This window comes from Bos mutus, chromosome 23, assembly GCF_027580195.1.
Source record: "Bos mutus isolate GX-2022 chromosome 23, NWIPB_WYAK_1.1, whole genome shotgun sequence".
NCBI classification, from domain to species: Eukaryota; Metazoa; Chordata; class Mammalia; order Artiodactyla; family Bovidae; genus Bos; species Bos mutus.
In genome coordinates this window covers 46,109,302-46,127,650 of record NC_091639.1, presented here as the reverse complement: position 1 = coordinate 46,127,650, position 18,349 = coordinate 46,109,302, and the positions used below count along the sequence as shown (strand labels likewise).

The 18,349-nt window shown below is 44.4% G+C and overlaps 1 protein-coding gene across 21 annotated transcripts in view; it reads left to right on the top strand.

The window, feature by feature from the left end:
- The window catches only part of DST (dystonin), a 516,386-nt gene that overhangs the window by 481,885 nt on the left and 16,152 nt on the right, over positions 1 to 18,349 (top strand). For all 21 annotated transcript variants that reach the window (XM_070361385.1, XM_070361379.1, XM_070361397.1 and 18 more), the window contains 8 exons: positions 2,017 to 2,136; positions 4,227 to 4,396; positions 5,889 to 6,048; positions 8,447 to 8,641; positions 9,108 to 9,236; positions 14,143 to 14,286; positions 14,965 to 15,153; positions 16,471 to 16,600. In XM_070361385.1, coding sequence (XP_070217486.1) covers positions 2,017 to 2,136; positions 4,227 to 4,396; positions 5,889 to 6,048; positions 8,447 to 8,641; positions 9,108 to 9,236; positions 14,143 to 14,286; positions 14,965 to 15,153; positions 16,471 to 16,600 — 1,237 coding nt within the window. The remainder of the gene's footprint in view (positions 1 to 2,016; positions 2,137 to 4,226; positions 4,397 to 5,888; positions 6,049 to 8,446; positions 8,642 to 9,107; positions 9,237 to 14,142; positions 14,287 to 14,964; positions 15,154 to 16,470; positions 16,601 to 18,349) is intronic.

Here is an 18,349-nt window from a genome sequence, read left to right as displayed (position 1 = left end):
TTCAAGCAGTCAGTATAACATGTTTAAAGGCTTGCGAAATGACAAATTGAATTGTGATAGGATTACAGGCCGCGTGTCTCCTTTTGAGTGGGAAGTGTGGTGTGTTCCATGTTATAAGTGCGTCTCTGGAATGGAATCAGCCTGGATGTTTTTGTAGGACAGCACTCAGGCCAGACCTGCCATGTCTCCTCCCGCCTGTGCAGCTCCATCGGCTGTACTGGACGCAGTCTGAGCTAGGAACGTCTGATCACCAAGGCCTCTTGGATATCAGTTGCCGATCGGCCACTGTCTTCCACCGTTCTCTATTGAGTCCATCTTATTTTCTCAATTTGTTCAGTTAAACATGTAAGGGTACTGTTCTCCGTGCAGAGGGATGTTGTTTCTTCTATTTGAGTGACTTCAGAACAGTTTTGAGAGCAGAACCAGTCTCAGAACGTGTACATTTATGTCCTCGTACTTACTGCTCGGTTGTTACAGGCTGTGCTGTCTGCAGATGGCCGGGCACCATCGTCAGCTGTTTATTTATTTACTCTGGTATCTCACGTTTGGCTCAGATCTTGGCTGCAGTTCTCTGACTTGGGCAATCTGTGTGGCTGTTCTGGCCTCTCTGTTTTCATTGCTGAGTTGATTACCCCTGGGGAGGGGCCTGGGGAGAGGTCTCTAACGAGATGGTCTCCCCTGGACCTTTGCTGCCTTGCCATTTTGTGCTGTCACTGAGCTTGTTGTCAGAAGTCTTTTTGTTATTTCACTGTTCATGTTCTTTGATGGAAAGCAGACTATATTTTGATTGCTCAAGTTTTTGCTATGTTTCTGTTCCCTTGAGTTCCTTAGAAGAAATAATTTGTAACCAGTTTCCCAGTTTGGTATCCAGAAACAGTACCAGCTGAAATCAAATATTGGATCAGCCAAAAAGTCCATTCAAGCTTTTCCATACCATCGTATGGAAAAACCCAAACAAACTTTTTGGCCAACTCAGTGTGTATAGCACCAGAATAGTTCAAGGTTGAAGACAGACAGAATTCTGTTTTACTAGAACTCAGGTACGGTGGGCACTCTTACATATAAAGCCAACATGGGAGGCTCAGGCTTTGATGGGAGGGTTCAGAGAGCAACAAGAAAGACACTGAACTGTCCTTGCATTAAACAGGAATGTAATGGCCCCTTTTTGTTAAAAATGAACGTACAAACTTTATCCTTTTTGTCCCCCTCTCTTATCATAGGAATTAAACACCTGAGAAGTAAACCCAGATCTGTCAGGAGACAACAGCAGAAGCCTACATTATTGTTTTTTTATTATTTTATTGAAGTATAGTTGATTTACAATGTTGTGGTTAATTTCTGCTGTGCAGCAGAGTGACTCAGTTACGCAAATATATATTCTTTTTCATTATGGATCATCACAGGATATTGAACAGAGTTCCCTGTGCTGTACAGCAGAACCTTATTGTTTGTCCATCCCATACGTAACAGTTTGCATCTGCTAATCCCAGTCTCGCCAATTCTTCCCTTCCTCGCCCTCCCCCTCAGCAGCCACAAGTCTGTTCTCTGTCTGTGAATCTGTTTTGTTTTGTAGAATGTTCATTTGTGTCATATTTTAGATTCCAATCAGAACAGCATTCAGAAAGCCAAAAAAAAAAAAAATGAAAGCAATAGGAGAGACCTATGGGATAACATAAAGCATGCTGGTCTATATTTAGTTAGTTATTAAGCAAAAGAAGGGGTTGGGGGTGTTCTGCTTGATCTCCCTGCCTCCCCAAGCCCTACTTCTGTTTCTGTTAAGGCTGACTGTGTTTGAATGAGTTGTAACAAAGTGACCGTGGGGCGTGACCACAGAAGCATTAACAAGATGTTTTGCAATCTGCTGATGAAAATATTCTTTCTCCTTCTTCTTCAAGGAAAACTTTGAATAAATAATTTCTTACATTTCTGTTACTATTAGTTTCTGTTTAAAAATGTATTCGATTTCAAATCTAGTGCGTGTGCCCGACTGGACAAAGATGTGAATTTCTTTTACAGTTCCATGACGCTTGGAGTAAGCTTATGGAGTGGCTGGAAGAGTCAGAAAAGTCTCTGGATTCTGAACTGGAAATTGCCAACGACCCAGACAAAATCAAAACGCAACTGGCACAGCATAAGGTGGGTGGGCAGCTAAAGGAAGCACATTGTGTCATTGTACGTCTCAAGGTCACTTTGAAATTCTTATCTGATTGCGTGTTTATTCATCACAAGAGAAGAAAGGCTGTCCAATGTGGACTCATACTAAATTTAAAACCGTTTGCCCTTCTTGTTGATCAAAGAGCAGTAGTATCTTTACTCTCCAAGAATCATTCCATTATGATTCCAGGATTAGCTGTTAAAGGAAAACACACAAGATTAAAACTGGATCTTTAACTATCTAAAATAATACATGAAGGATTTCCAGAGGTTGAACATTGGTACCTCAGTTTATCACAACTGCCTTGTCTTGTCATTTCCTTCATAGCCATGCAGAAGATAATTGTGTACTGAAAAGAATGTTTTGCCATGTAGATTGCTCTAAACAGTGCAGTGGGGAAAATTGGTTGCCTCATCCTAAGTTGGTATTATTGTGTATGTGTGTGAAATTTCACCCCTTTCCTCAAAGGGACATGGTCACCGGCTTCCCTGTGCAGACAAGAAGATATGGAAACAACGTTTTTTGTATTTTCTAATGTATATATCCAATCACATGCCATTCAAAGACCACTTCCCCATTCTCCCCAGCACTTTTTAATTTGGGTCTTCCTATATATTACTCTGTTTGTAATGTGATCATCAGCCCTCAGGGTGAGGATGTGTGTTGAAGGAGCATGTTCCTTCAACGGGTTTGTAATTTTAGGTTTTACATGTAAATCATTGCTTGGAACATGATAATTTTTAAAAGGCTGTGAGAAATTGGTTGATGTAAGTTTTATCGTCATCATGAAGTTCTAGCCATCGTGTTTATCCAGGCTGGTGGCTCCATTCATGGGTGTTACTGACTGCAGGGGTCGGGATGCTGGGATCATGGGGGCCCTTTCTTTGGCTGGATGAGGGGTTGCGAGTGGCTTGTCCTGCTGGCCCCTCTGCATCTTCCCAAGAGCTGCCCCTCCAGCACTGGCAGCCCAGAAACAGGGACCAGCACCCTCCCTGCCCTTCTCAGAGTAGACCGACCGCCTGATATGAACGTAAGCATAGACGTGGAATTATGAAGTCTGATGAAAGCATGTTACATATTTAACATAGGAAGTCCTGGGCATACAAATGTGTGCAGAACCCTATTAGATTCTCTTTTTCCTAGTATGACCTGTCATGGTCACCCTTCTCTGAGATAAGGATACAAGGTACATTAAGCCAGTTTTAAAAGAAGTCTTTTCTCTTTATCATTTGGATATGTTTAAAAACGTTGACTCTGTCCTGTATTCAGCTATAACATTTGTTATGTATCTGATGTGTGAGGAGATAAACACACATGTCAATACCATGATTCTAAATCTAGCATTCTATTATGAATAACAGGAAAAAATAATAATAACAGAAAACAAACTACAAAAATAGATAGTGGAATGAGTACATGAGTGTGTGCCAAGCTGCTTCAGTCATGTCTGACTCTGTGCGACCCCATGGACTGTAGTCTGCCAGGAGGCCCCTTTGTCCATGGGATTCTCCAGGCCTGAATACGGGGATGGGTTGCCATTTCCTTCTCCAGGGGCTCTTCCTGACTCGGGGATAGAAGCTGGGTCTCTTACGCTGCCCGCACTGGCAGGCAGGTTCTGTACCACTGGTGCCACCTGGGAAACTTACTGCCAAAAATAAAGTCATTCTGGACTTTAAGTCATAATTGCTCTGAGTACTAGCTACCTTTTCCTCTCCAAACTGTCTTGGGTCTCTCAATAGTTTATTAGCAATTCCATTTTATCATCACTGTTTATATTGTTTGCAGTTTATATCTACATGAGATTCAGGATTGGTTTTGCTTGGAACCTGTTCTTGTGGTAATGGTAGGTGCTCTGAAAGACACTTGGATTCTGCGAAAAGTGAATCCTTCCGTTTGAAAGTGTAAAGACTCTGCTCTCCCCTGGCGTGTTCCCGTGTTGTGCACGCTGCAGTGCCTGACTCAACGATAGCCCGTGTCTCCGCTTATTTGTCCGGGGTTTTTCACTGTCTCTTACCCATTTGTGGATTGGTCCCGAGTAGACATGCGCACTGTTTTCTTGTTGAACACGTAGGAGTTTCAGAAAGCCCTCGGAGCCAAGCATTCTGTGTACGACACCACCAGTAGGACCGGGCGTTCCCTGAAGGAGAAGACCACCCTGGCTGACGACAACCTGAAGCTGGACGACATGCTGAGTGAGCTCCGGGACAAGTGGGACACCATCTGCGGGAAGTCGGTGGAGAGGTGAGACGCTCCCGACGGCGGCCGCTCGCCGTGCTGGACCCGGTGGACTCCAGGCCTGGTGCCTTGCAGGGAGGGCTGGGGCCCCTGAGTACGTGCCTCCTGTGCCTGGAGAGCACCTGCTCACCCTGGAGGCGTTGCTGTCCATTACTGTTTGTCTCTAAGGGCTCAGTTCATTCAAAATGACCTCCCCCTCTGCACCTCCCACCGCCCCTGCCATGGGACTGGCCCCCAGGTCTGCCATTGTCCTCCTCACACCCATCCCCACATCCCAGCAGACCTGTGTGCTTAGAGCAGAGTGGGTTCTTGGGGCCTCCCTGCCCATAGCCTTAGGGACCAGCTCTCGAGTGTGGACCAGGACACGGGCTCCTCACTGCACTCAGCAGCGTCCTCCCAGCCTGGCCCCACCGCCCCTTCCTGTCTCCTGCCTCCTCTTCCTCACGTATCAACCAGGAAAAACCCAAAGCTTCGAATAGTTTTTAAGCACCTGAGAAAGTAAAATAGTGGTTGCAGAGTTTGTGCACGCACGTGTGCTCGGTCGCTTAGTTGTGTCCGACTCTGTGCGACTCTGTGGACTGCAGCCCAGCAGGCTCCTCTGTCCATGGATTCTCCAGGCACCGGTGCTGCTGCGGGCTGCCGTTTCCTCCTCTCGGGGATCTTCCCAAGCCAGGGATCACTTCTGCGCCTCTTGTGTCTCTCTCGGGGATCTTCCCGAGCCAGGGATCACTTCTGCGCCTCTTGTGTCTCCTGCATTGGCAGGCAGGTTCATGCTGCTTATGAATGCTTTCAAGTTTCTCATCCAGAGTTAGTCTAATTGCTTTTGTCAGTGTCCAAATTAAACAGCATATTATATGTTTCACTCTAGGAGCTTCATCATGTTTTTATGGTTACTTTTAAAAAAAATCTTTAAAATCGTCTCCAGTCTCAGAAGGTTACAGCTTTTTGCAATGTCCTCTAAATGATTTCACAGCATTTTGTAAGGCATTCTTGCAGAGACAGAAAGGCCCAGCGATGAACAGACGCCTGAGTGGCAGGCGTTAGCGGTGGGGCACGGTGACCACAGAGCCAGCTGAGGGGCTTTGGGGTGATAGACTGTGTCCTGATCGCGATGACGTTACATGAATACAGACGTTACATGAATACAGACGTGTTTAAATCCATGGAACTGTACCTCTACAGACTCAAACGTACTGCGTGACTCCTGAAAATGTACATTTTTTCATGGAAAAGACATATTTTCATGACGAAAGCAAAGGGTCCATGATTTCCAGAGGTGATGATGAGGGACATTTCCTAGAATAGATGCCATGTATTTAAGGGATAAAAAAGAAATTTTGTTATTTTTTTAGGAAAGCAGAGAAACCGCAGTCAATCCTAGTATGCTCCTTTTTCTCTTGAGGTCTGCCCAGCCTTCGCAGATGGATTTTAGATGTTCCGTTCTTAGAGGGTGGCTTTTTTGTTGCCCAGATTGATTGTTTTCCATTTTTCCCGCCAGACAAAACAAATTGGAGGAAGCCCTCTTATTCTCTGGGCAATTCACGGACGCCCTGCAGGCCCTCATTGACTGGCTCTACAGGGTCGAGCCCCAGCTGGCCGAGGACCAGCCTGTCCATGGAGACATCGATCTGGTGATGAATCTGATCGATAATCACAAGGTATGATTATCTGGGACATGTTATTTTATCTCGTCTGAGTATTCTGAATATAGAGGGAACTGTAATTACTTCATTGAGCCTTTTAAGATCTAGAGACTGTGTCATGCTGCGTCATAGTCTTTAATATTGAAATACGTACACCTCTGAGCAGAATCAGGAAGTCCGCTTTAAAAGCCATGCAGGAAAATTGCTTTAGTATCAGTGAAATACTCTGGTTTTACATTTCCACATCTGATACCTTGCTAGAATTTGGGAAGTGATTTCATTGTCTGCCACTTTAAAGAGCATTATAAGAATGTTTTATTATCTTTAGTTAATGCATTTAAGTAATTGTGTGATGCAATTTAAAATCACGCATGCGGTGACCTGGAACTAGGTCGTTGCTGAAATGCCATGTTTGTGACATGCGCTGCATCACAGATCGGCGTCTCTGTTCTCAGGAACTGTGTCAGCCTTGGCCCTGGGCCTGTAGCAGTTCATGAGATAACCGCGTGAGCCATCAGGGATTTGATTACTACTTTAAGAAAGATGGTTTCCTTGCTATCTCCTGATACGTATGTTAAACTGTTGTAGAAGTCAGAGGTGATATTTGAGACTCCCACTGATACTGAGTGTGAGGTCTTCAATTAGGATCAAATGCTGTTAAAACTTAAAGAATCTTGAAAACAACATGAGGCCTGGTACTCTTGTAGGGTTGTTAGGCGCATGCACAGTTACAACACTCCACTTGAATTCATATATAATTCTCTATAATTTTGCAGTTCAGAAACTTTAGTTAATTTTAAATGTTCTCTTTACACCTTCCTGGTTATGCTGTTTTGATCTTATCTGTTAGTTTTAAAATAACTGGTGTTTTGCATATTTGTTTGCCTTTTTCTCATTCCATGATCACATTATATTCATAGAAGGGAATTTGTTAGGTTTGAACATGAACAGGAATTAAGAGAATAGATGAAGAGCATCAATCAGGTCTACAAACATGTTAAAAGCTTTAAATTATGTTGCTTTGCCTATACTGAGACAAATGTTTTGTGGGTGATTAATGCAGTCTTTCCCATCCCCTGGCACTCATTCAGTGAGTAATGAATAATGTAATGTTACTTTGTACATAAATGCCGTTTTTATAAGCTCACTGTCTAAATATTTACTCCCCTAGGCACTTGCCAGGTTTTTTATATACCAAAGGTCAACAAGAATGAATTAATCATTCAGCATTAGTAATACAATTGAAAGGCCCAATAAGAAGTTAACGTATGCAGAGTGCATTGGAAGGTCTACTCAGAACCGCTGGACTACTCGTATCACAAGTGGGAGCATTAGAGCCTGTACCTTGGATCTGTGTGTGTGTGTGTGTGTGTGTGTATCTATGGGTACGCCTCATTTAACACTGTCAGTGTGAAGTCAGCAAAGAACTCATCACGCTGTTTTTGGATTATTTTCAACAGGCTCGCTTTTGTGAATGATCCAAGTATCAGACTAGAAACTCATGGATAGAGTCAAAAGGATAAAATGTGCTTGGTAGTGTTCGTTTGTGATGACTTTTTAGAAAAATAAGTTGATTTTAGTTTATAAAGGAAGATGGTTATTTGAAAGATCTGGTTGCAGACAGACTCTTAGGGTCAGAAATGGGTTCATTTTGTGGCCAAAGAAGTCATTTTAACCCCTGGCAAATCAGCACCAGAACTGGGCGAGAAAGAAGAATAAGAAGCTTTTTCTTCAAGGTGACAGATGAGGGGTTGAGCTTCTAAAACCTGTCCTCATGAGTTAGTGCCCAGGGTGCTATGAAAGATGCGACAGAGGATTGTTAGAAGGAAAAAGGCTGCGTGCCAGCCCCGCTGGGCTCCCTGCCCTTCTCCTCGAGTCAGTCTCTGAGGCGCGTTTGCTGGTGGAGAGCAGTCTGGTGGCCAGCACAGGGTGACGGAGTCCAGAGCAGCTGGAACACCCTCACAAAGAATCACAGAGACAGTCTGACGCATTTTGTTTTCTGGAGGTTGTTTATTTGGCCTCACCATGTGGCACACGTTAGGATCTTAGTTCCCCAACCAGGGATCAAACCCTTGCCCCTGCAGTGGAGCCAGGGAAGGCCTGAATTTGATGCATTGATGCATGGGATTGAAATAAAGAGGGTGCCCACCAGTATTTAAACCCAACATATTATTTAAGAAGGAACATTCACTCAGGAAGGCATTACAAGGTTGATCAAATTGATGTAAGCCCGGACTTGACAGGAGTGGTGTGACTTGTCTTATTTTCTGAAATTCTGCAGAAAACCCGAGTCATTAAACCGTAGGTGTTGGAGAGCCGTGCATGATGTTAGGTGCACGTGCCTGTTTCATATAGTATGTGTTACTGTTTGGGCTTGGCAATTGAAAGTTCGTTTTAACAAATTTGCTCCCAGGTCTTCCAGAAGGAGCTGGGGAAGAGGACCAGCAGTGTGCAGGCGCTGAAGCGCTCGGCCGGGGAGCTCATCGAGGGCAACCAGGATGACTCCTCCTGGGTCAGGGTCCAGGTGCAGGAGCTGAGTACCCGCTGGGAGACTGTGTGCGCCCTGTCCATCTCCAAGCAGAGCCGCCTCGAGGCTGCCCTGCGCCAGGTAAAGTCCTGTGCTCACACCGCCAGCGGTGCCCCCCTTGTCTCGGCTGGGACAAGGAAGTTCTTAGGAACTTCTTAGAGGAGTTCTTAGAGCATCCTTCCATACCTTCTCCCACATACCATCTCCCCTCCGAAGAATTTCAGTGACTTACAGAGTGAGGTTTTCTAATCTTCCCATAAAAGTGCTGCTGGAGCCTTTTTTCAGCAAAAACATTAAGATGGGCTGCCATTCCCTGCAAATCAGATGGTTAAAATGGTGAACTGTTCTTCCTACAGGCATTTGCAACAGATTTTCCTACATTTGTAAAATGCAGCACCATGTGTCTTTCTCTTTTTCCTGGGAATCATGGATATAATGAATCAGTTTAAATGTAAGACTTGTTTTTTTTTTTTTCCATGGAGAGGAAGATTTGACTCTACTAACAAGCATATTTGCGAATCTCTTTTGGGCACACGTGCACCCTTAGGCGGAGGAGTTCCACTCGGTGGTCCATGCCCTCCTGGAGTGGCTGGCAGAAGCCGAGCAGACGCTTCGTTTCCATGGTGTTCTCCCAGACGATGAGGATGCTCTCCGGACTCTCATCGACCAGCATAAAGTGAGTTACATGAATGCTCAGTAAAAAATAAGTGAGAAAGCCAAACAAAATAGAGAAAATGAATTCCTGATTGCAAATACCAGCTGCGTGAGTATCTTCCTTTCTGAGAAGTAGTGAAAGATCTGGTACGTTTTTAGAATTTATCTGTATCTTCCATCCTTACATAGGTATGTCCGCATGCACCTACCCACATGGACGTGTGGCTGTCTTATTATGCCTTCTTCATAGAAGGTGGATCTTTTAAGACTAGTTACTCAGAGGGGATCCTCCTACACTGTTGGTGGGAATGTGAGTTGGTGCAGCCACCATGGAGAACAATGTGGAGGTACCTCATAAAACTGAACACAGAGCCACTATATGATCCAGGAACCCTCCTCCTGGGCATATGTCCAGATAAAACTGTAATTCAAAAAGACACATGCACCCCTATGTTCATAGCAGCACTATCCACAATAGCCAAGGCATGGAAGCAACCTAAATGTCCACCGACAAACGAATGGATAAAGACGATGTGGTACGTAAATATATAACAGTGGAATGTTACTCAGCCATAAAGAAGAAGGAAGTAATGCCGTTATGCAGGAACATGGATGGACCGAGGAATTATCATACTAAATGAAGTCAGACAGAGAAAGACAAATATCATATGATATCACTTTCATGTGGAATCTAAACTATGATGCAAGTGAACTTACCTATGAAACAGTCTCATGGACATAGAGAACAGGCTTGTGGTTTCCGTGGAAAGGGGGAAGCTGGGAGGGGTGGATTGGACATTTATAGGATGGATGAACCGCAGGGTCCTGGTGTACAGTACAGGGAAGTATATTCAATATCCTGGGATAATCCATAATGGAAAAGAATATAGAAATATGTATCTGTATAGCTGAGTCACTTTGCTGTACAACAGAAATTAACACAACATTGTAAATCAAGTATACTTCACTATAAAAAATAAATTAAAAAATATAGTCACTCTTGTTTTTCTGTCTCCAGGAAGCACGTTTTTTCTAGGGGGCTATGTGGCTCCTGAGCAAAATTGATCAATTTTGTTGCACTTAGATACACATTTGAAAGATGAAATGTCCTTTTCTGAGCAGTATAACATCTATAAAATTACGCCATTAGAATTGTAAATTAATAATTTTTACCTTTGTAAGAAAGGCAAGTAGTTTAATAACTGGTCTTGAAATTTTATTTTTAAGCCTCTGCAATTCTGTTCTTAATCAAGAGCTACTTTAAATTCTTTTGCAAAGTAACTTATATTGCAACTTACAGATTAAAATGGTTTACGTAAGTAGACATACTATTAAATAACTAACCAAATAAAATTCTGACCAAAGTTTTCAGATCAAGATTTTTCTTGTGATAATACATAGCACTCGCAAAACCCTTATGAAAGTGGTCCAGAGAGCTCTTCAACAGATTATTTTCTAATCTTTGATTCTAAAAATGAGGAATTTGCAGTGCTAATAGTGTTATGTTTTCCCCCTGGGATATAGTGTTCATTAATTGTCTTAAAATTAAGTATCTTGAGGGTTTTTTCTGTTTTTTAATTGAAGTATAATTGATTTACAGTGTTGTAGTAATTTTATAAATAAATACGTACATTGTATAATTTACATACGTATACACACACACACATACATACAGTCTTTTTTACATTCTTTTGCATTATGGGTCATCCCCAGATACTGAATATAATTCCCTGTACTACACGATAGGACCTTGCTGTTTTTCGTCCTATGTATAAAAGCTTGCCTTGGCTGACCTCAACTTCCCACTCCATCCCTCGCCCAGCCCCCTCCCTTGTGGCACCCGCAAGTCTGCTCTGTGTCCCTGAGTTTGTTTCTGTTTCATAAGTAAGTTCTTTTGTGTCACAGTTGAGGTTCCCCATGTAAGTGGTATCGTGTGGTATTGGTCTTTCTCTGACTTCTCTTAGTATGATCATCTCTAGATCCATCCACGTCACCGCAGAGGGTATGATCTCATTCTTTGTCTGGCTGCGTGATGTTCCATTGAATATATGTGCCACATCCTCGTTGTTCCCCCATCTGTTGATGGATCGCATCTGTTGGTGGAATCTAGGTGGCTTCCTTGTCTTGGCTATTGTGAATATGCTGCTGTGAACACAGGGGTGCATGGGTCTTTGTGAATTAGAGTTTGGTCTGGATATATTCCCAGGAGTATGATTGCTGGATCATATGGTAATTCTATTTTTAGTTTCTGAAGAACTTCCGTACTGTTCACCATAGTGGCTACAACTTACATTCCCACCAACAGTGTGGGAAGGTTCCCTTTTCCCCACATCCTCTCCAGCACCTGTCATTTGTAGACTTTTTAATGATGGCCATTCTAACCAGTGTGAGGTGGTACCTCATTGTAGTTTTGATTTGCATTTCTCTCATAATTAGTGATGTTGAGCATCTTTTCATGTGCCTGTTGCCTGTTTCAATGTATTGATAGTATTAATGTCAGCATTTCCTGTAAATTGTAAAGGATCTTTTTAATAACCATTGAGTAACCTTGTGTTTGTTGGAAACACATCATTAATTCCAGTGTAGAACAGATGATATCATGTATGGTGACTGCTTATTTTAATCACTATACTCACTCTGTCAGTGATGGTTTGCCTACCCTGTAGCAATGAAATATTGCCTTGTTATTCATAAAAGGGATGTGAGCTTGTATAACCTTATCTGGAGGAAACGAATGCTGCATGCACTTTTTCAAGTTGAAGCTAGATGGTATAAGTAGGAAAATGACATCACGTTTGCCATCCTTTTTTGACTCAGTTCAGTATTATGAAGATCTGCTTTGTGTTACCATGTGCTGACCGTCAGCTGCGTTGGGCTCCGCTGACATGCTGGGGTTTGGGTGTCAGAGTGTCTCCTGAAGCCCCGGGTACATAAGTGCCCTGCAGCACGACGCCCGCTGAGGTGTCACCACCTTCACAGCGGGGCCAGGAAGCCCTCAGAAACACGGGAGGCAGGCAGCCAGGCTGGGGTAGTGGTTTTAACAACAGACTCCTTTTAAATATTTTTAAATTAGCATACAGTTACATGCAGTGTTATAAATGTAATAGCATTTTACAGTAACATTGTTCTTTCTTTTCCATTTCCTTTCTTGCCCTTCACACATTCACCAATAGAAGGCAAACAGAATCCTTAATTTCTTGGACTAGAGCCCTCTCGGTAGAATCCAGTTTCTAAATTGGCAGGGTTTCCCACGTGACCACAGGCCACCAAGCAGCGCTCAGTCGGGCCTGGAGGAGCCCGGGACGCTGTGTTGGCTGGCATCTGGCCCACACCGTGCCATGGGGCCCGGTTTGCAGTGTGGGAGTGGTTAAACGTGCATGATTGGGTCAGCTCCCCTCTGGAAAGGCACAGCTGCTCTTAACCTCTGCTTTTCTCTCTTCCTAGTAAAGTTTGTTTTCTTTCACCTTTAAATGAAAATTAAGATATTTTTAAAGTAGGTCCTGATATTTGAAAAGTGGGTCATTAGAGTCTGTGAGTCTGTTTCTGTTTTGTACGTAAGTTCATTTGTTTATGGTTACCAAGGGAAAGGGTGGGTGGAAGGATACACTAGGAGTCTCGGGTTAACATGTGCACACTCCTGTATATAAAGGAGGTACTCAACAAGGACCCACTGTACAGTCCAGGGAACTCCACTCAGTACTCTGTAGCAACCTTTATGGGGAAAAAATGTGGAAAAGAATGGGTACGTGTATGTATGTAACTGAATCATTTTGCTGTGCACCTGCATCTAGCACAGCATTGTCAGGCAACTGTATCCCGTGTAAACTAAGTTACAGCAGGTCGTGTTAGCAGAGTGACTGGGCCTTGACTCCCCCAGCATTTATTCAGCCAGAGACATGGAATTGAACAAGACACTCTCTTGATCTTGTGCACCTTAACATGTAGTAGCTGTGCATGTAAATGGATTATTTTATCAGAGCAAAATGCCAGCCTAGGATGCATCAGACAGCCACTCTGGACGTTCGAAAGGAAGGGTCACTAGACACGCACGCCCGTGATTTGAGATGACCAGGGCAGGAATCGTTCTTGGTGTGTGGTCCAGATAGATCAGAGGGGTCAGTGGGTGTTTGAAATTCAGTGCAGGGTTCGGGAGGCATGTCAAATTTTTTAGGGCCAAGATTCTCATCTTTCAGCCCCACTTTCTGAGTTCTGTGATCCATGAATCTACAGATACAGTTCTGATGGCCAAAAGTAAAGCATGTGAGATACTTGTAAGCAGGTTGGTTTGACTGCCTCCAGACCTGTTGAGGTTTGTGCATCCTGCCGAAGCTGAGGATAGCTCTCTTTACCGGACTTTGAGATGGGCGCTTCTCCCAGAGCCCAGCCCTGTCAGACCACTTGCTCCAGCCTCTCGGGCCTGCTTCCCGCCTGGATGCTGGGACTTCTCTGCTGCAGCCCAGACCTTCCCAGTTCCCGGCCAGCCCGCTCTCTTCCTTGGCACTCTTTGGATACACATTCCTGTCATTCCTGGCACAGTGAATGCTGCATTAAACACTAACCTCCTTGTCTTATTTGCTAGAACATTTTTTTTTCAGTCCATATTGTTTCTGTCTCTTAAGGTTTAGGCCAAGTCCCAATTCTCCTCTCTGTGAATATAATAATTATCATATATTCAAGTTCAGGAGTGTGTTTTTTTGTATCATGTGTTTGTAAAGCATGAGATGGTATCCTGCAGTTGGATTTTGAGAGTGGGTTAGAAGATGCTTTTTCCGATTTCTGTTCCTCCCCTCTCTCAGTTCCTTGTCAGTGAACAATTTCCAGCTGTGAATAAATCGATTTAAGGTCTTGCTTGCTGGTTCAGCTCTGAGAGTCCAGTGGGCACTGCCTGAGTTTTGGTTTCAGCCTGCACGCCTTGGTTTCTGCCGCAGGAGTTCATGAAGAGACTGGAGGAGAAGCGTGCCGCCCTCAACAAAGCCACCAGCATGGGGGACGCCATCCTGGCCATCTGCCACCCTGACTCCATCACCACCATTAAGCACTGGATAACCATCATCCGGGCCAGATTCGAGGAGGTGAGTGTGCCACAGGCTGTGCGTAGGGCAGCGGGAGCTGTGAGAGTCAGGCGAGGGGCTGTGCACACTTGGGTAATTGATGATGCCTTTAAGGCTGTGGGAACCTGGAGGCTTGCACCCTTTGTGAGACCATTCCTCTGGGTATTACCTGTCTCTGCCACCCACTTTTCTTGAAGAAGTTACAGGCGTTCTGCAGCTGTGTCCCTGAAACATGAAGAGACAAATACTTGGTTCACTGTAGAACTTTCTGTCCAACTCCACTTCATATCTGCAGAATAGGTTTTTCAGAGCCATCTATGCTTATGGAAAGAACTGCACACCCAAGTGAATTCGTTTTGTATTTAAGATCTTAGCTATTTTTATTTCCACCCTGCGCTCCGTGGAGTTAGCATGCATGATCCTTCAGGGGATGCCAGTTCGAACTTAAATTAGAAGGTGAAGGGAAGCCTGGGTGATTGATGGCCATCTTCCCTTATGAGGGTGACCAGTGTTGTAAAGGGTTCCCATATCCTCCACCAGCTGGGTCTCGGGACCATTGATGGAATCTTGAAAGATTGGAAGAGTTACAAGTCTAGCCCAGGGTGATCCTGATACATGTTTCAATTTTGTGTACTTAACACCCGTGAAATCATGCCCTATGATGGAAGGGAGTGGGAACAAGGTCTGTTTGTCCATCAGGTGCTGGCCTGGGCGAAGCAGCACCAGCAGAGATTGGCCAGCGCCCTGGCTGGGCTCATCGCAAAGCAGGAGCTGCTGGAAGCCCTGCTGGCCTGGCTGCAGTGGGCCGAAACCACGCTGAGCGACAGGGACAAGGAGGTCATCCCCCAGGAGATCGAAGAGGTGAAAGCCCTCATCGCGGAGCACCAGGTAACAGACGTCACCCCAGCCCGCCTTCTCGGGCCTTCCCAGAAGGCCATGCTGCCTATTTCACTTCCTCAGCCCCCACCCCGGCCCTGGAGCTTCTCTCGCTTTGCTGGGGTCTCCTCCCCTTTTTGGACGCTCCTTCTCTTGGCCCCATCAGGGCGCCCCCCTCGGATGGGTTCTCCCTACCGGCCGCCTCCTGCTCCCTCAGCGGGCAGCTCTCCCCGCGTTTTGTCCCCAGGCCCACCCCTCCCTCCTGCACCCCCGTGGCCTCCTCACCTCTTTTGTTCACTGGTCCACGTTTGCATCTTCTGCTGCCTGCTCTCAGCATCTCACAGGAAGCCCGCCAGTCCTTCAGACACATCTCATCTCAATGGGAACATACGGTCTCACTCAAAAAAGTTTCAGGTTCGGAGATGATGGGCATCGTACTGACCTACTGTTCGCTCATTCATTTCTTTAATATGCATTTATGAAGATCACTGAGTGTCAGATTACTTGGCTAAGCAATTAGCAGTGCAATCGTATTTTAATAGAAGTGTAAGATTTCAGCGCCTGTGCGGCCCTGAAGCGTCTCTGGCACCTGCAGTGTTAAAGTGATCAGTGTTCTCCAGGGTGATCAACATTCTGCAAACGTGCTTCTTCACTTTTCTCACTTTTGTCTGCTTCGTCCTTTTCCCATTGTTTTTATCAGTCTCTGCCTTTGCCACAGATTTCGTATACAGGGACACATGGTCAATCATGATCATAAGCCCAAGGAGATGAGACAAATGGCAAGACAGTCAGACCTTTTAAATATAAACTTGAGCCCAGAGGGCCCTCACTGGTAGAGCCCATTTATTAATAGGGATATTTGAGCTGTTTCCACATTTAATGTGAATGCTTTCTGTCACTGTATATCAAAGACATCTTAAACACTTTAGATATGTAGGTGAGATGTGTCCCTAGACAGCCCAGCTGACTTGTTGCTGAGCAAACAGATAACTCACTTTGAGATTCTTCATGGGGAGCCAGGATGCTTGGTCCTGGCTGGTCACAGACAGGTTGTGTTCTTCATACAGCTGCTCCCAGGGTGGTCTTCAAACGAAAACAAATTGCTTTTGAAACACTGTACTTACTACCTATAACGCTTTGTAGTCTTTAGAAGTAAGTAAATGCTGTATTATGGTGGTTAGATTTTTTCCCCCCTAGATAAAACATGCATTTTGTTCTTTTTCCAGAAATCGTAGTGTGGTCTTTTTATCCTCTCTCTTTTTAATTCATTTCTAAAGATAGCGTTCACTGATGAACTTGTATTTAGTTGATATCACTGCTTTCTTTCAGACCTTCATGGAAGAAATGACCAGAAAGCAGCCTGACGTGGACAAAGTCACCAAGACCTACAAGAGGAGGGCAGCAGACCCTTCCTCCTTGCAGTCCCACATCCCGGTCTTGGATAAGGGGCGAGCAGGACGTAAGCAGGCCGTTTCTTTAAAATGAGGATGGTTATACAAGAAAGTTAACTTCCTTTTATTTTGAGTTTATGGTTTGACATTGGGACTTCTCTGGTGGCTCAGATAGTAAAGCGTCTGCCTACAATGCGGGAGACCCGGGTTCAGTCCCCAGGTCGGGAACATCTCCTGGAGAAGGAAATGACACCCCACTCTAGTACTCTTGCCTGGAAAATCCCATGGACGGAGGAGCCTGGTAGGTTACAGTCCATGGGGTCGCAGAGAGTTGAACATGACTGAGCGACTTCACTTTCCTCTCACTTTGACATTTTGGAGGCATAGGTGATTCTACACGAGCTCTCAATAACAAAAAGTTTTCTTGAAAGAAAACATGGGCTACGTATTATAGCAATTTATTTTAAAATAAAAAGGTAAATCCAGGTTTCTGTGTGTAACCTTATTTGCTTGAAGTATATCTTTAAGATTAGCCAGAAGAAATTAGAAAGATTTGCAATAAGAACAGAAATCATGACCTCCTTTGAAATGACTTGTTCTGCTTCTAGTATGTAAATAACCTTCAAGTGGAATGGAATAGGAATGACCGTGACCTAACTGTTCACTAGTAACCAGTAATCTGATTGATTTTGCTCATGGTCATATGACTTCAGGCTCTATTTACTGACTTCCCAGCCTGTCTTGACCCAACAAAATGACATCAAATTCAATAATAGCTTGGATAAGGTTTAGAAGACACATAATTTATACCAATTTGTTGATTTTCTGAATGCTGTATTAATTAAAAAAAAAAAAAGAAAGAAAAAATGGTTTTGGGTCTGCCATGGTAAGAAAGTGGTTAGGGACTCTGCACAGACTCTTGGCTGTCCTGTGCCATACCCCTCCCCACCACCAGCTGGATCACGCAACCTTGGACATGTTATCTAAACCCTTTCTGAACCTCAGTTTTCTCGCCTGTAAAAGGGGAGGATTATAACCTTCTTGGGCTGTGGTGAGGATTTAATTTAACTGCTGTGTGTGAAGTGTTTAGCATACTTCCTGGACCATTGTTAAATATTAGCTCATTAAATTATGAGCTAATATTAAATTAGCTTTTTAATTTAATATTTAAAATTTTAAATTTAATTTAATTTTAAATTAAATTAAAAATGCTCATTAAATATTAGCTATTGATATCTCTGTACAGCCCCATGGGGGTTAGGAAATCTAGGCAAATCTCAGCTTGGACACTACCTTCCTATGTAAGCTGAGGCCAGTGATGTGTTTTTCCAGCTCACATCGAGCCGTTTAGTTGGATCAGGGAGCTCTGTGATGTTATAGAAGCCTGTAAGTGATAGAAAGAGGGCGGAAGCTCGAGGAGGGTGGTAAGTTGGGGCGTGAGCCAGTGTGCGGGGCTCAGCCTCAGCAGGAAGCGGGCCTGGAGGAAGGCCGTGCTGCCTCACACCGGGTGGTCAGGTTGGGGCTGTCGGGCGTCTCACTGACTGCGGCGTCCCCGGCATCGCCTGCCCACAACTGCCATCCTCGGGGCCTTAGCCTCTCAGTCACAGCCAGGCTTCTGGAACCGAGTCACAGACAGCAGTGCCCTGATTAGGTAGCAAAGAGGAAGGTGGCAGGGTGCTTCTTTGGAACTCAAGTGGCACAGAATTTAGGTTGAAAAGTGTTTGAAGCGTCAGTGTATTGAGAGAGCATCCTAGTACTTCAGGGCTCCTGTCAAGACACGTTAAAATGCCTCTGTCTCTGAACAGTATGTGATCCCT